General features: G+C 43.1%; 2 protein-coding genes across 17 annotated transcripts in view; one reads left to right on the top strand and one right to left on the bottom strand.

Moving 5' to 3' along the window:
• The window catches only part of KALRN (kalirin RhoGEF kinase), an 838,419-nt gene that overhangs the window by 292,689 nt on the left and 521,861 nt on the right, over nucleotides 1-23,869 (top strand). The gene's annotated exons all lie outside the window — the stretch shown is intronic.
• On the bottom strand, nucleotides 300-842 carry HSD17B10 (hydroxysteroid 17-beta dehydrogenase 10; the record flags this gene model as incomplete). Its single annotated transcript, XM_045185783.3, has 1 exon — nucleotides 300-842. A coding segment is annotated over one exon (411 nt), but the record flags the coding sequence as incomplete, so codon positions are not given.

Raw genomic sequence — 23,869 nt, forward strand, 5'->3', positions numbered from 1 at the left:
AATTATTTTTAATGGCTCAATAATATTCTGCCTTATCAATGCATCTTGAAAATGATAACAATGCTACTAGCTAACTAGTGTATTGAATGATTTCTTGTTATACAGATATCTAGAAATATATCCAGAATTGTGCTAAGTTAAAATACCAAGAGATGGGTGCTATAATTATGTCCATTTAGAGGTGAGGAAATGGAGACTTAAGGAACTTAAGCAATTTTAAAAAGTTAACACAGTTCTTGAGTAGCTGAGCCAGGATTTATTTATTTTAATTAATTAATTTATTTATTTATTTTGGTAAGAGATAGAGACTTTATTAGGCACAGAGGGTAACTACTGGGTAGTTACAAAGTGGCTACTAGCTTCCTCCCAAACTGTAGCACAGTATGCCAGGAGAAGGTTGGTTGGAGGGGTATTTTCTCTGCCCTCTCCCTTCAAGGCTGCAGGTGGATGGCCTCATCCAGCTGGATGAGTTCTCCATTGATAAATGGGTTCTCAGTAATGGACTGTACCAGATGACCACACTCAGCAGGGTCGCCCAGTCGCCTGGGGAAGGGCACCTGGCTGGCCAGGAAGCTGCGTACTTTCTCCGGGAGGGTGTTCAGGAGTGGGGTGCCAAATAGGCTTGGAGCAACGGTTACCACCCGGATGCCCATGGGAGCCAGATCCCGAGCAATGGGCAATGTCATGCCCAGTTTGCCCCCCTTGGAAGCAGAATATGCAGCTTGTCCAACCTGGCCCTCAAAGGCAGCCACACTGGCAGTATTGATGATGACCCCACATTGGCCTCCCTGATCTGGTTCATTCTGGCCCATCTCACCAGTCACAAGGTGGATCACATTGAGCCAGGATTTAATTTAGGCTGTCTGGTTTCAGGCCCTGTGTACCTAACAATTATGCCATGGTACTGTGATTTATTGAATTGCTCTTACTGTGGGATATTTAGGATTTTTAATTTTTTTAAAGATTAGCAACATTTGAAATATTTTATTTATTTTTTTATTTTTAGAGAGAGAGGAAGGGAGGGAGAAAGAAAAGAAGAGAAACATTGATCTGTTGTCTTTTGCATACCCCCAGCTGGGGACCTGGCCTGCACCCTAGGTATGTACCCTGACTGGGAACTGAATAGGCGACCTCTAGGTTTGCAGGCCGTTGTTCAATCCACTGAGCCACACCAGCCAGGGCATTTAGGATTTTTTAAATAAAACAATATATAAACCAGTGTCTAATCTTTACATTTGTCTATGTCCTTGATTAGATTCGGTTCATATCATTCTTTGAAGAACATGGTATTCTGTAGAATCATAACATGTTGAGCTTTTTATTTGCTTTCTACATAATAATTTTTGTTTGGTTTCTTGAACATCCATGATGGTGGGTAATGGTGCCATGTTCTCCAGGTGCTTTAGCTAAGACCAGCCCTCCTGCTTACCAAGCCCTTGCCTCTGGCCTCTAAAATCAAGCCCTGGGTGGTGGTTGTAAATAGATACCCAGAGTACAATCTCCTGCTCCCTCATTTGCTCCCAACCTGTTTCACTTGATCTTGTCTCCTGGATTCTACTCTCTGCCAAACCATAGCTTGACATTCCACATCCCTGACCCTTCTAGCTGTGGCACTCTTCCAGCTGTGGGTGACATCTTTCCTGGATGTTCTCTCCCTGGCTTACCCTCCTGCCCAACCTCAGCATTTGTCATGGGCTGGAGACAGCATGTGAAAACAGTCCATTCCAAATGTCATTTCCAACCACCAGCTTGCTCCAGCCCTCCAGCAGGTATCTGACAGGGCATGGCTTACTCTCTGCCCTGACCCTGGGCCCCTGCAGGACTGGGAGCAGGAAGGAATTTACCAGAAGTCTTATATATTTTTCTTGCTATGCAGTTTATCTAGGAATGTTCCATCCATCTGCTAGTTAATTTTGCATGTTACATCTTCAGTGATGCTCCCCTGCATGTTCTGTCTCCCACCCATCTCTAGCTGCTCTTGCTGCTTCCTACTGGGGTGCTCCCTGAACCTCTCTTCTGGTTCACACTCACTCACTCAGGTGACAGCTCCATGAACTGTCCAGAAAAACAATACCACATTTGCACAAAGCCAGAGAAACAGACGCATAACTATAAGGTATTCTCTTTTTAGCTAGATCTCTGATTGTGGAATTAAAGGCCTCGTGCAACATGGATTACTTAGGTGGTGATATTTTGGATGGCAAGAGAAGCTTTCTTTTGTTTACTCCTAAAAGTAGCGTTGAGAAGTCTCTAGAATGTGGTGCTAATAAGAGCAGGCATGGACGCTGGACAAACCTGGGTTTGATTCTACCCTCCTTATTTGTGCAAACACAGTCAATTCTTTTAACTTCTTTAAGCCCAATTTCCTCATCTGAAATGGGACAGTATGAACTTCACAAGTTTATTGTAAAGGTCAGATTTCCAGAAAAATGTCAAGTCCTTTGGCTTCCCACAGCTAGCCATGCAGTAAGGACTCAGTGTTTTTTTCACTAAAGGCTTCTGAGGTAGGAGGGATCAAAGAGACATTCTGTGTTCTCACTGTTCTAAACACTTCCCTACAGGGAGGACTAGCTGAGAGTTGCCTGGCTGAGCTGCTGGGAGCTTCTCCAAGGGAGGGCAGCAGCCCTAAAACAAAAGTGGTTCATGACCTCCTCTGTGCCAGGAGTTCTTATTCTAGGTCCATGAGTGGGCTTTTTGGGAGGTCTATGCAGCTCCTATAATTGCAGCTCCTAAAAGTTCGTGGCTATATGTATGTGTGCAGTTGACTGGGACAAAAGTCTGTGGCTTTCATTATTGACCCCAGAGAGGCTAGGAACCACTTGCTTTGCAGGGGTATCCTACCTTTTGGCATCTCTGGGCCACACTGGAAGAAGAAGAGTTGTCGTGGGCCACACGTAATACCTTGTAACATGTAATCACAAAAAAAATCTCATAATGTTTTAAGTAAATTTACGATTTTGTGTTAGGCCGCATTCATAGCCATACTGAGCCTTATGTGGCCTGTGGGCCACAGGTTGAACACCAATGCTAGAGGCTCTGTTGTCTTGTACATCCTCTTTCTCCATCAATGGTGGCTGTGGGCTGCAGGGGCCAAGGCCTGGGAATTGATTATAAGGCCTCAGGCAGACTCAGGAAGTTCATGGAAGCAATGGACCAGTGCCAGGAGCAAAGTGCCAGAGGTGCCAGAGCTCTAGGCAAGGCAGTAGGGCAGACTTAAGGAAGCTAAGGAGGGACCTGAAAAGCCAAAGATAGGGGGAACTTTGAAGTTGAGTAAGGGTTGCCCATGTAACTGTAGTACTGATTCCCTGAATGGAGGTCCAGGTAGAATGTTGGCACTGCAATGCGTGCCTGGCACTCAGTCTTGCTGCTGCTAGGCTGGGGTTCTTCCCATTTCACTTCTTTGCTTTCCTTGCACCAAGAGTTCTGTCTGTTAGAAGTTCAGAGCTCATTTTCCTCTTTTTACACACCTCATTCATCCCAGAAATGCAGAAAGATCACCCCCAGTGCCGTAGACCTCAGCCTCCCTAGGCTCTTGAATTCTAGGAGGTTTCTGGATTTGTGCTGAATGGTCCCAACTCAACCCTCCCTGGGATCTGTGGAGTCCTAATTGGGCACCCACAGAAGTGACCGATTGTTTCTCCAGTATGGAGAGGGTAAAAAGAAATGTAAGGACACTGTAATAAGGATTGATGTTTTGCATTCATTTATTTAGTGTTTTTTATTAACAACTTAACCATGTATAAGCACCATGCTAGATGCTGGGAAACAATACTGAGTTAGATAGAATTCTTTTTCTTAAGGAAGGAAGGGTCTCACACAGAAGTCAGAACAGTGGCCAGGCAGTGCCCAGGCAGTGAGCAAAGTGCTCCACTGGAGGAGTGTGTGCCTGGCCTGAGCCATGAAAAGTCTGTGCAGCAACATGCAGGGGTGTGGTGGGGGGAGTGGTTGGAGACATGCCAGAGAACTTCAAGGTCTGTCCTTGCTGTTTGTGGGGCGTGGAGTGAGGGAGATGAAGAGGATGACCCCTGGAAGGCATCTTCTTTTCTTGGGTTTGGGTTTTTAGAACCTTTCTTGGGTGAGCTTTGAGACAACATCCTATGAAGATGCACGTTCTGTTGGCAATAGGTTCCTAATCTTTTTCAGCCTTTTATGGTATTTGCCAGATTCCCTATGACCTATCTTCTTCTGCATTAACCTAAATTTTCAAATGGGAAAGGCTCATCATAAGTAGGAAGGGTGGGAGGTTGCAGCAGTAGTAGCCACTGTCAGGCATGCGGTGTGGTAAGAATGACCAGTGGTATAATGAAAAAAGCACTGGCTTGAGACTAGAAATCTGGGTTCAGGATCTGGTTCTACCACTTATAAGGCATGGGACATTTGGCAAATAACTTAACCTCTCTGAGCCTCTCCTTTTTTATCTGTAAAAGTAGGATAGGTTATCCCCACCATAGAGAATTGTGGTGAGGAATGCATGAGAAAATACATATAAAAATGACTCAGCATATTAAATGGGAGGGAACAGTTTAGGAAAAATACACCCTGAGAGGCTCTTCTGAGTCTGGGGTGTGTTTTTCCACAGCCCTTCACATTTTTAAAAAAGATTTTATTTATTTATTTTTAGACAGAGGGGAAGGGAGGGAGAAAGAGAGGGAGAGAAACATCAATGTGTGGTTGCCTCTCATGTACCCCATACTGGGGACCTGGCCTGCAGCCCATGCATCTGCCCTGTCTGGGAATGGAACCGGCGACCCTTTTGTGTGCAGGCCAGTGCTCAAACCACTGAGCCACACCAGGCAGGGCACCCCTCACATTTGAGAAAGCAAACAGCGAAGAAGCATCCTACACCATCCATCCCTCTTGGGAGGGATGGATGCCCTTTTGATTTGTGCATCTGTGTGTGTGGTTCAGATACTGCAGGTTGGTGCATTTAACATCCGTTCCAAAGACCTTCTCTCTTCTTCCTTTATTATAAAGGGTAGAGAGTGAAATACTTAAATTTCCAGCTTCCCTTGCCACTAGGGAAGACTCTGTGAGACCATTCTGACTATTCATATGTAGGCACAAGTCAATAGGAAGATCTTCTCTTAAGTAGAGATAAAGCCATCGAAATAGAAAGCTGTTTGCTCTTCACTCTTCTTCCTTCCTGGACTGGGGACATGATGCCAGGATGTGTTGCATTTATCTTGTGACCAAGAGACAAAAGCCATGTGCAGAGATGGTGAATCAAGATGACAGCTACCATTGAAGCAGCCCTGAACTACCAGCTCCAAACTTCTAGTTGTTTGAAACTTGTTTAAGACATTATAGCTGGGCTTTTTGCTACTTGCAGCCAAACAAAATCCCAACCAATGCAGGACTGTGAAGTTTGGAAAGTTTCAGTTGAACTTGGGCTCAGAGGGTGGTAGAGCCACTGTGCGGTGCTCGCCATCTTTCGGAGCATGAAGAACAATGACTTTCCTTGACTCTCGCTGGCTGAGCTCCTGGTCACTCCAGCATCTGGGGCATTTCCCATGGAAGACTGGAGCCTTGTGTGTTTTCTTTTTTAACAGACATTGCTAGTTTTCAGAACATTTCTCTTCCTGGTGAAGAATCCTTGGGGAAAACAGGGATTTAAAATGCCATCCTCATCAAAAGGCATTGACAAAGTCCTGGTGTATGAAGGCTCTATTGGGGTCTGTACGGGTTGATGGGTATGATTTCTATTTTTCCGAAGCTCCTGGTGGGAGGGAGATGTGCAGAGCTGCCCTTGGGAGCTCCAGACCTGACAGAGGCCATCAAACATAAACAAATGGTAGAATTGGGAATGTTTACTTTTTTGAGAGTTTATCTTTTAAGGACATGTAAATTAATTTGGTATGAATTAAATCCATAAATGCAGCCAAGGGAGTTGTTCCAATTATGTGGCTCCCATCTTGGGAAGAAGTAGCTTTTACTAGGGCTATATCCTCTTCTCTAGTCAGTCTTGGGCCTTGGAGCTGTGACCGCGAGCTGCTGGAAATGAGGATCATCCAATCATCAGGCCAGGGCCTCATCAACATTTTTTTGTCACATCATATCATTCTCAACCCCTCCCATCTCCTACCTCCCTTTCCCTGCAAGAGAAAACAGGGGCTTCAGAGCTACCTCAAGTTGGAGGTATGAAATCTCATGTGTTTGATGTACTTCACTTACATATAAGTGATTTAGAAAATTTAAATTAGAAAAAAATCAGTATGAAGGCTTAGAATTTTTTCTCCCTGTGTGGAGAGTGGCATCCACTCCACCCTACTCCTTTAAAGAGAGTTCGGGTAACCTAATTTCTTTGACTCCCCCACCCCCTTCTCCCTTATTTTTCTTTCAGGCTACATTTTCGCAGACTCATCTACCCTCCCCTTCTTCACAAGGCTGCCTCCTCCACTTTCTGCATGTGTTTGTCCCTCCTGTGATTGTGTCGTGTAACCGACACAGCTGGTGTCCATTGCCCATAATTTTGCATCATCACCTTTTCTTCAAAGACACACTTGTTTTCCTCTCTGGTGGAGAGCAAAATGTCACGCCCTCAGTTCCTGAGACTCTTCCTCTGTCTCTAGATCGCTTGGTGCCACTGCAGTCCTCTGTGGCTGTCCTGCTGCTTGGCTTGCTGGCGGCGCTGTTTCCAGTGTATTGTGCCAGCTGGCAGGCTGGGCTAGGAGCATTTTCTGCCCTCAGCTTTGCTTGTTTCCTTTACTCCCTGACATGTTCTGGTAGTCGCTCAAGTTCGATTAATGTTTTATAAGCTGCCCCCAGGAACCTTGGTTGCATTACCCTGGGGAAGTTTCCCATCCTTCTTCCTCCTCAGTGCAGAGCTCTGGGGCTAGAGAGATCATTTTGTTTCCCAGAAACCTGGTGTCATCTGTCCTCAAGCCTCCAATTAGCGGGAGCTCAGTGTGGCAGTTTGGGGGTGCCAGCAATCTCCCTGACTGGGGAGGGAAGGCTCCTGGGGACAGTGACAGACTGGCTCATTATCCCTGAGCTGTGTCAGCCTTCATACTAACTCATTCTTCTGGGCTCTTCATTAGCACTTCTGGCTGAAATAGGTTCTATTTGATCGTGCCCATTTAGCAGGGCTAGTAATTAAAACCAAAGGAAGGAAGCAGGAAGTTTGTTCAAGACCATGTAGCTAGTTGAGGGCAGAGCCAGGTGAAAGCCGTTATCTTGCTTGGCCAATGGTGCAGTGATGAGCCTCCTCTGTCTTCCTCAGAGAACGTGAGGCTGTGAGCCTGCTGTCCAGATGCTGAGGGAAAAGGGAGGTTGGGGGCACCCAGGCAACAGCTTCTGTAGTGCTTTGTGCTTTGGCTTAGGATAATGTTCCCAAAGCAAGGTGAGAAATAGAAAATAATAGTAGGGCAATAACTAGCAGTGACTCTTCTGTGCCAGCAACTGTGATAGGTGCTTTCCATTCTCCAACAATGTGAATTGTTAGGCCTGAGTTCCCACATTTTCCAGATGAGTATTCTGAAGCTCAGGTATGTTAAGTCACTTGTCCTCCAAACATAGCTAAGTGGCGATTAGTCTTCCCCCTTACACTTAGAGTCCTGCTGGATATGATTCCTCTTCATAAAACCAGAATCCCTTTCAGATGCTATCCTAGGTGTTTTTCCCTTCCCTGGCTGAACTTGGGTCTGTTGGTCAGCCTTACTTAGGTTTCTTCTTGGGATCCTTCAGTAGTCGTAATTACTGTTTTGCTGTTAGGTTTTCATGAGTCTTTCAGTCCTGGCAAACACATAATCTCTTGGACTTACTGAATCTAAGTGTAAACAGGCACCAGAGTCTGTCGTTTTAAAAATGTTCTCAGCCAAATCTGATGATCAGGCAGGTTTGGGAACAACTGCTCTAGGCCACAAGTAAAAACACCAATTTCTTTATTTTTCACATGGGGATTATTTTCCACACGTGGAATATTTACTTAAAAATAGAAATGTGAATGCAGGCTGACTGCCCATAACAACTGCATGAGCCTCTTACACTCCTTTCCCCAAACATCGAATCACTGCACGCTCGTCTAATTAAGGTGCACTTTGATTCCAGAGGTGAATCATGTGCAGTTGCTCAAAGAAAAGATTCTAGTAGTCATTTACCTTTGGCTTTGAAATGCATCATGTGATTTCATCTTCTGCTTTGGATTATCTGTGCCACTGCCTTAATGTGCTAACTGCACATTCTTTTTTTTTTTCTTTAAAAAAGAATAATACCTGTTTCAGAATTTACCTCAAGGGGATTGTGATTCCTCCTTTATCCCTTATAAAACTAAATCTCTAAGATCTTACTTATCATAGCAGTTCTCCACATTGCCCCAGAAATAACTGCCTCCTCACCTAAAACTAGTGTTTTTCTTCCTAAGTGTTTCTTACCAGCTTGTTAGGAGAACTCTGTGGAAGTGGGAAGCTTGAAGTAAGCCAGACAGTTCTTCTTCATCCCTTTGCGGCTTTGTAACATTTGCATTTACTTTGGTAAGTTTTTGTTTGAAGTCTGCATGCCTGCCCTCTTTCCTTCTACTTCTTTTTCCTGAAATTTTAACAAAACACAGCCTGCATGGTCACATGGGTCCACATAGAAAGGTGTAGCTAGGGCTGTGCTGGTAAATGTTTCCAAGGAAGATCAAAAGGCCTGATTTGTAGCATTTGATGATTTCCATTGTGTAAATACTCCTATCTGTGGTAGATTTCAAGCTACCAACCTGTTCAACAACCAGCTGGCAAAATTCCCGAAAATTACAATTGTCTCTTGGGAGCCAGAAAAACCGGCTCTGCACACCATTGGTTGTAGTCGGTTGTTTAAGGGAGGATTCTAATCAGGTATGGTGTTCTACACAAATGAAAATCATTCTTACAGCCCTATTTACCAGTTGTCTGACTTTCAGCAAATCATTCGACTTTTATAAGACTCAGTTTCTACATCTGTGAAGTGCAGATAATTTCTATCTCAAGAAAGAAATATAAGAGGATTTAATGAGGTAATTACTATAATGGGCCTGACATATGTTAGGTGTGAAGTGACTGATTATTCCCCTCTCTGACATGACAGAGACACAAAGCTGAGAGCGGCCGGAGATTTGGAACTTTGAGGGCCTTCTAAATAGAAAGATACACCTGCTGATGGTTGGAGATGCAGCTGGAATTAGGCTGGGTAAAAGACAAGGCCAAGGATTTAGATCTGGGAATCAGAACAATAATAGTACCTTATATTCATATCCCTCTCTAAAAGTTACCTGGTACTTTCATATGTTTGTCAGAGGCATGGAAGTGGGTGAACTCTTTTACAGAGAAGAATGGAGAGCCTGGCTCACTCCTGGTAGGTAGTATCTACGTCCTTTCCTCGCCCCTGTGTTTATTGTTCTCCATCTCTGTGAAGTTCTCTCGCGGGTTTTGTACCCAGGTCACTTATATATTCCTTATTGCTCTTATTTTTTGTATTATATTTTTCATTACCATTTAGTCCCCTTACTCCTTTTAAAAGAGACCATGTTTACCCTTTACAGAATACATTAACCCTAGGTTTAAGATTTTGGAATGGAGATGGAAAGTAATTTCTTCAGCCTTTACAGTTTGCCACATTGATATTTCACCAAAAATTACATCAACAGTGACAGTGTTCTCTGCTTATTGGTCCTGATATGTTGACGGCTATAATCACCTGCAAAGGTCAGCAGTAACGCAGTAGAAGCTTGTTTCTTGCTCATGTCACAGGTGACAACCAAGGAACCAAGCTTCTTCCATTCAGTGACTCTGCTACCCCTTAGGATCTTGGAGTCCTGTGCTGGAACCTCTGCATTCAGCCTTTGAAGAGGGGAGAAGGAAAGTGTGCAGGACACACATGTGGGACGATTTCAAGGGCCAGTCCAGGAAGTGGCAGATCACATTTCTCTCCGCTGGATAGAGCCCAGTCATGTGGCTGCTCTAACTGTGTGGGAGGCTGGGAAATGTAAGAGTTGTGTCCTTCCAAAGAAGAGAGAATGTCTTGGTGACCATCTGGCCAGTCTCTGGCCCATTCTTACATGACCTGGGAGAACCAGCGCTACCATGGATATGGGTCAATCCACGTGACCACAGACTTCTTGCGCTTCACCCTAGGGTTTTCTGGGTAGTGTGGCACATTGAGAAGTGCAACCCCATTCCCAGTCAGACAGAGATTTCATCTAAGTTGGATTTCCAGTTGTTGAATTTACTGTGTTACATGAGTTCTCCAAAGTTTTCCAGGACTGGAGTGTTTTGCTGACTGTACTAGCTGGTTCAAGTTAATACTTGAAGTTGGTAATAATATTTGCTGTTGTGTTTATAATTACCCTGTCATTAACAGTCAGTGGGATGAGGAGTTTCATGGGACTTTATTTTAACTTAGCTACTTGTTTTCTAAAATGCTTCAGAAAGATTTTTGTGGGATGTTTTAGTTACCTGCCTACATGAAGAAAATCAACTTCCTACCTCAAAACAAGATTGGCATTGGCACAATGTCTGGCTGAGAGCTCAGGGACTGCTTAGCTGGCCTTGAAGAGGTGACCAGTGAGCTGTGAAATACATGGGATTCAATGGAGCATCACAAAAGCAAGTTTCCTTCAGGCCATCATCACCAGCCAAGGTGGGGAAAGGAGACTGAGCAGTCATAGGAGGGAGTGTGCAAGAGGTGGGAGATACTGGGTCAGGAGAGTCAGCATTTCTACACTAGGGGGCCATCAGTCCATTCCTGAAAGGCCCCCCAGGCAGTGACTTAGGAGCACAAGGACTAAGACACATTCCCCTCTAGTCCCTGCCAGAGAGGGGCATGGCAAGGGATGTGGAAGACCCTAAACAATCAGGTGGGCTTTCAGATCCCAATGCTAGCTGTAGGGTACAAACTGTAGCAATCAGTAGGAAACTGAGGCAAGAGCTCAGCAGGCCACTGTCCTGTGACTCCATAGAAACTCAGGGGCTGGGTGTTCATCCCAGGCACATCAAATATTGTGTCAATGCTGCACCAAACACAGCTGGATCCCCACCTATAGCTCTGATGTGTCTCCAACCCAGGTGATGTGGGAACTTGATGAGACAGCTCCATGTGGCAGAAGGGTTTGTGTACAGGCTTTGGAATGGGGTAGACCTGAGTTCAAATTCTGACTTCATTATTTCCTGGCTCTGTGGCCTTGGGTAAATTATTGATTCTTCTAATCTTTAGTTTTTCACCCATAAAATGTAGAGAATAATATGTACCTCATAGGGGTAACTGTGAGAATTAAACAACATAAATTATATAAGGCACTTAGAGAGCCTACACCTAGGTAGGAACCTTTAATCTGTGGGAGCAAACATCTACTGCAGAGTCCACAAAAGCAGCAAGAACAACAGCCAGGCAGGCTTGCAAAGGCAGGAGCTGAAATTTGGGCCCTTGGGATGCTTGATTTACAAAGTCTGGGTTTTGTGAGGTAAGCTATCATCAGGGGGTCAATGGCCTCAGTTATGCTGGCTGATTTCACCAGCTTGGACTTTCCCCAGTGTGGTTAAACTATGGGCTGGACATGTGCTGCACCCCCCTGCCTGCCATGCCAATTTGGTGTCTTTCAAATGCAAAGTAGGACTGTTCAGTCAGCCCACATCCTGGCTACTCAGCTTCTTTGGCACTTTTACTTTCCACCTGGAGGACCCATCCTTTCTCCTAGAAGCCTGCAACATGATTATCACACGTTATCTTCTAATTGGTAACTAGAAGCACCAAGTCATCCCTAAAAGGGTGGGAAGGGGCTTTTACTGTACTGACAATCCCTAATGGTTGGAAGGTTGAACATAAATTCCTTTGACTTTGAGCTTCAAGTGGCTGTGGAGTCTTGAGGGCTGTCTATGCCTTGGAAAGGGGTTGACCTTCACTTTAAGAAAAGTGGGATTGATTATGAAAGGAAAGGGACTTCTTCAAGAAGCTTGATTTTTTAAAGGCCTTACACAAAAATTTAAAGGAAGAGCAGGTAACTGGATTAAAACCAGCAGCAAGCCAGCTTGTGGACAGTAATGATAGAGGAAGGTTTTGGTTTTCTGCTTGGGGAAGCCAGTCTATTGTAAAGGGAGATGGAGAAGCTAAAGATACAGGCCTGTAATTCTGCTTCCACTGTCTTCAGCCAAGAGAATTTACTTCAAATCGTAAAATGCAAAAGAGATTATTCATATAAGAACTGATGGCCAAGAAGCTGAGATGGTAGTGAAAGAACCAAACTACTTTAACAGTCATAGCCGTAACTACCCTGGATCATCCACCTGCTGTGTGCCATAGAGACTTTACATGTGTTATCTCTGTATGAGGTTGGCATTATTGGCCGTGTTTTATATATGAATCCACAAGGCCCATAGAAATTAAGCATACAGGGTTTCTAGAGGTAGGAGGATTAGAACTTTTCTGTCTACCTCCTCCCACTGCTTTGAGGGAAGCTCTGTATCTCAGGCCTGAAAGAACTGTATGCTGGGATGCTGAAGGAACTCGCCTATGTGATCACAGGGAAATACATTATTAAGAAATCATTAAGTAAAGATGGGAAAATGCCTAGAATTTGAAGAGACAGAAATGGGCAGATTCAGGAAGCTGTAGACTTATGAGTTTGATCTTATTACCTGGCAAAATTCTAGAATTCTAGCTTTTGCACTAATTGGCTGCATAACCTTGGACAAATGACATAACCCCTTTGGGCTTTACTTTCTTTGTCTGTAAAATATGTGCTTGTACTACCCTTACCTCTAAGGCCCCTTCTAGTTCAAAGTATTTCATTCTAGTAAGTTCCTTTAAAGTGTTCTGACAGTTTTAGTGTTTCAGCCCTGTCTCCATCAGAGAACTAATTTTTGCTTTGTATCAAACACTTCCACCTTTCTTCAATGGGTAAAGGGTTACAAAGATGGAGTTTAGAGTGAAATAGTGGTAGGTTCAAATCTCACCACTTTTACCTACTAGTTAACTGGCATTAAGCAGGTTCTGTAAACCCTCTGTACCTCAGTTTTCTCCCCTGCAAAATGCTGATATTTTACACATTTCTTTTTGTTTCACAAGGTTGTTTTAGAAATAAATGAAATAACATATGACATATAAAACACTAGCCTCAGTGCCTAGAATATAACAAGTAAGTACCCAGTAAATGCTAGTTCCCATATTTCATTGATTCTAAGAGGTCCCTTTCAACCCACATTTTGCCATCTCTAAAATCAGGATGCATTTTATAGTTTCTTGGTGTGTAGTAGTTTTTTTTTTTCTCTTAATGTACATAAACTAATGATTCACTTTACCATTAATTAAGTGTGGTATTTCCCCAGTGTGATTTTCACCCTGGAGGTCCTCATTTTTCCTCTGGGATGGCCCCCTTCTCTAACTTCTTGCCAGCCATTATTTCTTCTACAGCAAAGCAGAACTAGGGAATGAAACAGCTGGAGAGGGGACAGACTCAGTTATCATTTTGTCTGGCTTGTTCATTTTACTAGTGTTGAAAATGAAGGCCAGAAAGGGGAAGGGACTTTGAAAAAGTCACAAGGGGAACTCAGGTCGTCCAATTTCTAGCCTAGTGTTGTCTCCCACATCAGGGACATTATTAGCCTGCAGCAATACCCCTGTTATGACTCAGTTGCTCTTTACATGCTGGGACCCCAGTCTGATGGTGAACACTTCCAAATTTACAAATGGATTTTAATAGAAGGATTTTAATCCTAGAGCCTCAAAGACGGAATGTCGACTACTCTTTCCATTTACATAAACACAGAATCATAAAATTTTAGACTTCAAGAGAAGATTTTTTTTCCACAGAAACTATAATGTCCTCACTTTTGCAGTAGTCTGAATTTGCAAGGCGTGCTCTCTGGAGGCAGCTTATTTCTTCCCAGCTATTGTGTCTTCAGCTCCAGAAGCTGACAGCATGTGAATGATTGTGTCTTAAATTGAAAATGATTTCTACCGTTTGGCTGCTTCCAAGTTTGTACATCTGAGCCTAGTGACAAATCAATCACGTAGTCCAGACACTTCATTAATTAATTCATTCACTCCATCACCTAGCCCTTATTGTACACCTGCTATCTACCAGTCACAAAGAAGGCACATCATCTCAGTTAATTCTCACAATACCCTTGTAACACAGGAGATCAAGCCCTGGGATCTCACCGGTTTGTTTGGATAAGCCAAAAATCCACAAGGAGGACTGGGTATAATAGACATTGGCTTTATTACATTACAGGGAGCTCTGATGATGGTGGGTTGGCAAGCAGCACCACACCTCCCTTATCCTGAGACTTGTTTTAAGGGGTCCCAAAGGAGGCACATGTTCTACGTGTGACTACATCATTGTGTACCTGCAGCAAGAGAAGGTCAAGAAGCAGTCACAGGACAGGAAGCCACTCCCAAAAGGGCATACAGAGGGAACTACAAAACAATACACAATCCTTTTAGTCACCACTCGTGATAGAAGGGGCCCTCTGTCCAGCCTTCTATCATGGGTGGTGGAAGGAGTCACATCCTGAGCTACCCCCCAAGCCTTATGAGTTTGGTGTTGCCTTTGCAGTTGGGAAAATTGAGCTAGAGTGATGCTCAGTAACACCTTTTTGACTTGAAAATTGTTGAATCCTCCATGTTGAAAACAGGTTAGGGCATTCCAAGAGCAAGAGAGAACTGTATTATTATAAGAAAAATATCTTGAGTAGAGGGGCTTCCGGCCAAGATGGAGGCCTAGGTAGACATACTGTGCCTCCTCCCACAACCAAAAGAAGGACAATAACAATTTAAAAACAAAAAACAACCAGAACTGACAGAAAATCGAACTGTATGGAAGTCCGACTACCAAGGAGATAAAGAAGAAACATTCATCCAGACCGGTAGGAGGGGCGGGGATGGGCAGCCGGGAGAGAGAGGACTCGTGGCAAGGTGGTGGCTGGTGGACCCAGTGAGGTGGTGCATTGTGGAGTGGGGCAGGTCAAGCTGCAGCTGGCAGACCCCACAATGTGGTGGCTGGCAGACCCTGCGGCCCCCCATTCACGCATAGATAAACCGGGAGGAATGGCGGGGGAGCAAAGCAGACCTCGCAACCCAGGGCTCCAGAACTGGGAAATAAAGCCTCAGACCTCTGACTGAAAACACCCATGGGGGTTGAGGCGGCAGCAGGAGAAACTCCCAGCCTCACAGGAGAGTTCATTGGAGAGACCCACAGGGGCCTAGAGCGTGCACAAGCCCACCCACTCGGGAGTCAGCACCAAAGGGGCCCAAGTTGATTGTGGGTAGCAGAAGGAGTGACTGAAATCCGGCAGAGTGGAGCAAGCGCCATTGCTCCCTCCACGACCCTTCCCCCACATACAGCGTCACAGCACCAGCAGCCTGTGTTACCCCGCCCTGGTGAACACCTAAGGCTCTGCCCCTTTATGAAACAGGCACGCCAAAACAACAACAACAAAAAATGGCCCAAATGAAAGAATAGATCAAAGCTCCAGAAAAAATACAACTAAGCAACGAAGACATAGCCAACCTATCAGATGCACAGTTCAAAACACTGGTAATCAGGAAGCTCACAGAATTGGCTGAATTTGGTCGAAAACTAGATGAAAAAATGAAGGCTATGCTAAGAGAAACAAAGGAAAATGTACAGGGATCCAATAGTGATGGGAAGGAAACCGGAACTCAAATCAACACTGTGGACCAGAAGGAAGGAAGAAACAAGAATTCAGAAAAATGAGAGGCTTAGGAACCTCCAGGACATCTTGAAACGTTCCAACATCCGAATTATAGGGGTGCCAGAAGGAGAAGAGGAAGAACAAAAAATTGAAAACTTATTTGAACAAATAATGAAGGAGAACTTCCCCAGTCTGGCAAAGGAAATAGACTTCCAGGAAGTCCGGGAAGCTCAGAGAGTCCCAAAGAAGCTGAACCCAAGGAGGAACGCACTAAGGCATGTCATAATTACATTACCCAAGATTAAAGATAAGGAGAAAATCTTAAAAGCAGCAAGAGAAAAGGACACAGTTACCTACAAAGGGGTTCCCATAAGACTGTCAGCTGATTTCTCAAGAGAAACCTTGCAGGCAAGAAGGGGCTGGAAAGAAGTATTCCAAGTCATGAAAGGCAAAGACCTACATCCAAGATTACTGTATCCAGTAAAGCTATCATTTAGAATGGAAGGGCAGATAAAGTGCTTCTCAGACAAGGTCAAGTTAAAGTTCATCATCACCAAGCCCTTATTATATGAGATGTTAAAGGGACTTATCTAAGAAAAAGAAGATAAAAAATATGAACCGTAAAAATGACAGCAAACTCACAGTTATTAACAACTACACCTAAAACAAAAACAAAAGAAAACTAAGCAAACAACTAGAACAGGAACAGAACCACAGAAATGGAGATCACATGGAGGGTTATCAACAGGGTAGTGGGAGGGGGAGAGAGGGGTGGAAGGTACAGAGAATAAGTAGCATATATGATAGGTAGAAAATAGACAGGGGGAGGGTAAGAATAGTGTAGGAAATGTAGAAGCCAAAGAATTTATGTGTATGACCGATGGACATGAACTATAGGGGGAGAATGTGGGAGGGAGTAGGTGGGCAGGATGGAGTGGAGTGAAGGGGGGGAAATGGGACAACTGTAATAGCATAATCTAAATATATTTTTTAAAAGTGTCTTAAAATTAAAATAGCAATATGAATTATTTTATACTACAGTTATGAAAAATATAAAAATATACCCATAGCTTATAGAAAAGAAATAGAATATTCATTGAGTAGCTTATTAGCCCCAAACATTAATTACATCTGTCACTCCTAATTGAGCCAATAGATCTCAGAGTAGTTCTTTTCAATGTCTCACGTACTTCAGATGTTGAAAATATCCAGAGGATCTGTTCTATTTATGGCCTGTATAAGCAGCTAAATTTTCTCCCCTTTTGTCTCATTTTAATGAATGATATTTTATATTGAAAAGATGTCTTTTTTTGAGTCTTTACATCCAGAAATTCCTAAAACTCATTTTTTTATTGGCAGAAATTTTCTTAATCAGGCTGTACTTAAAATTTTGAATAGAACAGAACAGGTCAAAACTGTTTGCTAAGGGGCCTTTTTTTTTTTTTTTTCCCGAAAGAATGTACACCCAGTCTTTTGAGTGACTTCTCATCTTGCCATGTGTTAGACTGGGCTTCAAAAGCTATTATTGGGCAGATTGGCTTCTTGCTATAGCAAGGCAGCCTGATTTCTAGTATGACCATCCAGCTTTTCATTGCTTTGGTAGAGAGTGATTGGGCACATGCAAGTTTTCAAATTGCCTCCTGAAAACATTGAGTCTCACTGAGTCTCCTAGCTTTGAGAAGATATTTTTCCATTAGGGGACTTGTGGGTTTCCCTTTTCGTTTAGGCTTCTTGGCCTTCTGGCAAAGTTGCCTCCCAGAATGGCAGAGCCTCGAAGGCATCTACATGAGGCTTGGAAAATAGTAACTGAAGGTTTTGGTCCCCGTTAGGAAATTTGGTCAATTTCCAAAATTAATAGTCATCCTTTTTGAGCAAAAGAGGTGAGGAGACGGAAGTCACTTTTTCTTCCTTAGGCTCATGTGCTTAGACCAAGGATGGCCATCTCTGTGGCTGCCCTGGATGGCAGATCTGTGGCTCATGAACTCTGGGTCCTTGCTTGCTGGGGTCCTTGCTGGTTGTATCATGGACTGTACTTTTGCTCATTCAGTATTAGTTGTGGGGTGTGGAGAACATTCCCTGTACATTCCAAGGGAGCACTTGACATGCACCCTGCTTTCAGGGAACTTACGCAATTATTTGTAGCATGTCTGCCCATCTGAATGATTAGCAATCTCAATAGAACTTTTCTGCAGTGATGCAAATGTTCCCTATCTGTGTCTCCACTAAGATAGCCATTAGCTGCAAGTGTTACTAATGTGACTTGAGGAACTGGAATTTTAATTTTATTTAATTAATCATAATTTAACTAGCCTCATGTATTTTAGCGGGTACTATGTTGATAGCAAAGCTCTAAACTGCCATCTACCCATCCTTGTTTTAGTAGGAACGCACGTGCAGCGGGTGTACCCTTCAGACCATGTGATTACAGCACAGAATGCTTGGCTAAGGTTGGGTTTCTAGACCCATGATGATAAGACCTTGAGTCTCTTCCTGTCACTGGACCTCATTTTTCCTTCCTGTAAATGAAAGACTAGCAGTTCTGTAAGGGCTTTCTAGCTATGATACTCCATTTGGTTCTGCTTGGTTCTGACTCTAATGGGTCCTCTAGGAAGAGGAATGTTTTGTCCAGTGACCTGTGGAAAAGTAAGGTTGTTGTCTCTGCTCAACTCACCGGCATAGGCTGTTTGCAAAGCCATTGGGCACATTTAGAGATTGTTTCTGGCTCTGGCTGGGTGACTCAGTTGGTTAGAGCGTCATCCTGTACACCAAAAGTTCACAGGTTCTATTCCTGGTCAAGTACATGCCTAGGTTGCAGGTTCCATCCCTGGTCAGGGTGCGTACGGAGGCAAATGATCAATGTTTCTTTCTCACATTGATGTTTCTCTCTCTCTCTCTCTCTCTCTCTCTCTCTCTCTCTCTCTCTCTCTCTCTCAAATCAATAAACATATCCTTGGGTGAGGATCAATAAAAAAGAAAGAATTCTTTCTGGGAGAAAGAACATGGTGGGAGAAGGAGGTGAGGGAAAGTAATGCTTTACTTGGGAAGCTGGTGAAAATGTGGAAGGTAGAGGCCCTAGCCCCATACCTGGGGTGGCCATCCATCTCATTGTGCATTGTAGTGGGTGCAAGGACACATTCCGTCCTGAGAAGAGAAAGAGGTTAAAAGAAGTGTCAGGGGCTGGCATTTCATGAAGAACTGAGAGTGTCTTTCTAGGTTTTGTTTGTCTGAGTGTCCTAGTAGTTGTGCTGAGACAATGACACATGTTGGCATTTAGAGAAGTGCCTTTGGTTATTTTGACACAGTCCTCATCCCACACTGGGGACCACGTTCTCTGTGTTCCCTGAAGGGGAATGTGAACATAGCTACACAGTTCCCAACATGTAGCCCCACACTTGTCCTGCGGACCAGTGCCTGCCGAGAGTTCAGGGTTACAACTGGCACATTTATGTCCTCAGACCTGAGACACTAGAGCAGTGCAGGTAGGCATGGGATTATCCAGGCTTCTGACCACTGTCACCCGTACAGGGGACTGCCTCTCTCCTGAGGTTGCTGGTGCTGGTGGCGGTGGTGAGAGGGCTTTTGTGTGAGCCTAAAAGCACAGGCATGCTTCAAGAACAGAAAGGCATAAAGTCTGTAATTGCTTCCACAAAAAGGCTGCAATGGAGGCATGATAGCTAATACCTTACTCTTGTATCGGGCTTTGCAGTTTGGAAACTGCTTAACCTTAAATTTATGTAATCCTTATTGGGGTAGTATTGACATATCCACTTGAGGAAATTGAGGGCAAAGAGGGTGAAGAGCCTCCTCAAAGTTGCTAAGTTGATATTAGTTGAATTCATGTCATTCTGACTCCAAGTCTTGTGTTCTTTCTGCCATTTCATGGTATCCAGAAGCTCCATGAGTGGCAGAGTTAAGAAGTGCCGAGAGAAGACATGGCGCCAGGAGCTGTGAGTCCTCATCATGTTATGGATGAGGACTCCAACAGACATTCAGTGTGATGTCAGGCCAGGTGACTGCGATTAATTCTCACCACCATGCTAGTGTAGGCAAGCTGCTGGGTGGTCTCTTCCAAGCCTCTGGGCCTTTACCTTTTACCTGCAAGCCCACAGGACAGGGACAGGAACCTCTTTCCCAGCTTTAACGGAGTGGCAGTGACATGAGTGGGGAGGATTACTGATGAGGAGGCTGCTTGCCCTCCCCTTCTGTGGTACTTCTACTGACTATGGTACTTCTGCTGGCCACTTCTGGGCAATAGAAATCGTATGACTCTCTTGCCTGGTCTAGGAAGGCTTACTGGAGGAAGGGGACTAAGAGTCCAGGTCAGATGTTTTCTGGAGCCCTGCTTCTTATTCTAGGAGTTAACCTCAAAAGCAAATTATAGAACATGCAAATAAATTGAAGGGCAGAAAGATGAGCATGGAGAATAAGAGATTAAAGAGGCAGAGGACTGTAAAATCCAGACAAAAGAAAGCAGAGTGGTTTAACATAGATTGGAGTTTTGGGTGTTTTTTCATATGGTCTTCATGTAATTATACAACTTAAAATTTTTAATACATATTCATTGTAGAAAGTTTGAAAACTATATAAGAGTATAAAGAAGAAAATGAAATATCCCTATAATCCCACAACCCAGAAGTACATTACATTCATATTTGAGATCATACCAAATGGCTATTTCTGAAAGTAAGAAACCACTTGAGTCTCAGCAATTTCACATGATTCAACCTAACATGTGTAACAGTACATGTATCATTAGTATCCTAATTTTTACTTTACATATTTTCAGCATTCTTCCATGAAATTATAAATTACTCAAAAATAAAAATTTTAATCCTGATTGGTGTTTCATTTATAGCTACTCAAGTTTACCTGGCTTGGCCCCTTCTGCTGGACGTTTAGGCCGTGTGCAGTTTGGGACCACAATAAAAGATACTGCTCAAAACCTCTTGTCCTCAAATATTTGTCCTCATTTTTCCTTAGTTTCTCAGGACAGACACCCAGAAGGGGAATCACTGGGTCACTGGTTATGCCTACTAATATTATTCATGATTCATATTACCAGATTGCTTTCTGGAAAGGTTGTAGCAACTTTATTTCCACTACCGGGGTGTGGGCAGTCAGGGCTAACACCACTCCTGTCAATGTAGTGGATTGTTGCCTTCTCAACAACTCTGCAAATTTAACAGATTTTAAGACATCTCATTGTTTAGTTTGCATTTTCTAGATTACTGACTCAGGTAGATTACTTTTTTATGTTTATTAGCCATTTCTCCTTTTTAAAAAAATGCATATTTATACTCTCTGCCTGTTTTGTCTGTCAGATTTGTTGTAAATGTTTCCCAGCTTGTCATTTATATTCTAAATTTTGTTTATACTCTGATTTATAGTTTACAATATTCCACAAAAAAACCATTAGTATTTTTCTTCTCAATTTCTTTCACTGCTTCAGAGCTCTTTCTCATTTGGGGCTCAATTAAATACTCACCCATGTTTTTTTTACTGTTGTTCAAGTACAGTTGTCTCCATTTTCCCCCGCCACGTCCCCCGACCCCGGCCATTTTCTCAAGGTTTTTTTTGTGTGTGTCACTTTTAAGACTGGGTTTCTAATCTGGCTCAAATTTATTTTGGTGTATGGTATGAGGTTGTGAGGATTAACTTGATTATTCTGTTCCACATCGTCAATTTTTCCAGTGTCATTTAGTGAATAAATGTCTTTTCCCCATTGTTTTAGATAGGTCTATAAATCAGGCTTCATTCATTTGTATGTTAATTCTTGTGTCTGTTCTACCTTTTAATAATTGTAGTTAAACATTTTTCTTTTAATATCTAGTAGGGTAAGCCCAATCCATTATTCATCCTTTTCCCCCAAAAGATATTTAGTTACTTTCATTCATTAATTCCTCCAAATGGAAGTCTAGTTTAAAGTCCCTTTGGCACATAGCAGGTACTTAGAGATGAATTCAACAGATATCTATTATAACATTTAGCTTTTAAAATCCAATAACATGTTGATTTTATTAGAATTTTTATTTTACTTGAGTCTTCTTTAATGTCTTGCATTCCTGGAATAAATCCTATTTGCATACATGGCAAATCTTTAAATGACATTTAATGAACAATTAATGTTCTGTTTACAGCTTCTTTGGACTTAAGTACCTGTAGCTATAAGACATTTTATGTGTGATGAATGGCAGACATTTTTAATTTGCCATGGAATCACATCACAGAGTGAACAGCTGCATAACACAGTCATCCTAAATTTTAAATAAGTTTGCTTCTAAAATGCCGTTTGCAGATGCCGTCATAACAACAATCTAATTATTAAACTTTTTAAGTATATGAATATTATGTAATGATCCTGTTTATGGAAGATTACTATATAAAGGAGGGAATTTACTCTTCTCCAATTATATCAAGAACAAATAAGAAAAATTGGACAGTGAAAAGCATTAAAGAAATATTAACACAGTAAGCCATATCCCCATTTTCCACAGGTAATCACTGTGTACATGTATATATGTGGGTTTTATGCACACACATTCACACACCCACACACACCAGTATATATAAAAACAGAATAATGTTGTACATGCTATTTTTTAATCTGTTTTTCCTACTTAACAATATACCATGAAATTTTCCATGACATTAATTATTCTTGTAGAGTGTCATATTTAATGGCTGTTTAGAGTGGATATACCATGGATTATTTTGTCAGTCCCCTGTGGTTGAATATTTAAGTTTGGTGTGATTTTTCAATAGTTCCAAAGCCATAATAAACATCTTTACTCTCTGCCTTAACGTTATGCTAGTCTTTAGCATATAAGCTGTGCTGTGAGTACATGTGCACATTCATCCATGGACAAGGCAACCTCATGACTCTGTGATCATGGCAAGGGCTCCTCATCTTCAAGGTGTTGGAAGAGGGCAAAGAGGACCAGGTATTCTGGCTTCCTGGAAGTGTGCTGCTTAGATTACTGGAGGAAATTCTAAGTATTGGAGAATTAATGAGAAAATAGTTTCAGAGAGCATGGAACGGAGATTTTTAGCAGCTTGGGGCCACTTATTGTTTGGAGCAGGTGGATCTGAGGGTCTGTCTGACTCACCCAACTTTCTATTCTTTGCCACTCCCCAGTGCCGCCAAACCTAACTCTGCAACCTCTCTAGCCTTTCTTCCTCTGTGAACTCTCCATTCACAATGGCCTGACGGCTTAAAGCCAACCAAGGAAAAGATCCACTGGGCACAGACTCTCCTTAGGCCTCTTGTTCTTTCTCCCTGCAGGTAACTGGGGCTCCTGGTAGGGTTCTGATGGTGGTGTCTACAGGGAGATGCTGGGGATACCCCATCCCAGATGGTGGAGCTGCCATTGGTATGCATTTTCAGTAGGGGGACTTCTCAGAAATGCCATCGGGACTTGTACACCCTTGTCTGGGACCCCGCCTCATAAGAGCAGTGGGGAGAGGAGCCAAGGAAGAAGGAATGAGGCATATGGTAGATATGGGCACCAGCACATGGAGATTAGTGTGAGAAGGGTGCCCATGATCAGAGCCCTGTGGACACAGGAGGAGGGTGTTAGTGTTCAATCAGTCCAGTCAGTAGTTGGTCTCCCTTTGGGGACAGAGGCTTTCCTCCGTAGCTGGGGAGCCTGGCTAGGGGTACAGGAGTAGTTGGAGTGCTTGCCAAACAGCCCAGATTGGGTAGGGGAGAGAAACAATAAAAATTCAAAGGAACCACACAGATAAGTATGCCTAGCATGGCTTACTGGTGTGTAGTGGGAAGGTGAGGAGGCAGTTTTTAGCTTTTGTTTTCTGAATTTACTCCATTGACTTACTCATTTACTTATTCATTTGTTCATTCACATAATCAACACTTATTATTGAGCATCTATATACCCATGTTGAGGCTGCCAATATGAACAGGGAAGAGGGAAGGAGTGTTATGTTAATTTAACACCAGCTATGTGTCTGGTACCTTCAAACAGATTTTCTTCTTTAATCATCACCTCTGAAGTAGGTGTTGTTATTTCGTATGAGGAAACAGAGATTCAGAGAGGTTAAGTAAGTTGTCCGAGGGAACACAGCTAATAAGTGCTTTACTCAGGGTTGTGCTTCACTCAGGGCTGTCTGTGAGGATGTGCCTGCCCAGGAAGAGCTTGCCATCTCATTCAGAAAATGGCTTGTTAAGCAAATAGTAGCCAGTCATGCCCAGCTGTTGCTGCTTGACTAGGAACATTTGAGAATCCCCTTCTCATCCTGCCATGAAC

Source organism: Desmodus rotundus, chromosome 2 (genome assembly GCF_022682495.2).
Source record: "Desmodus rotundus isolate HL8 chromosome 2, HLdesRot8A.1, whole genome shotgun sequence".
NCBI classification, from domain to species: Eukaryota; Metazoa; Chordata; class Mammalia; order Chiroptera; family Phyllostomidae; genus Desmodus; species Desmodus rotundus.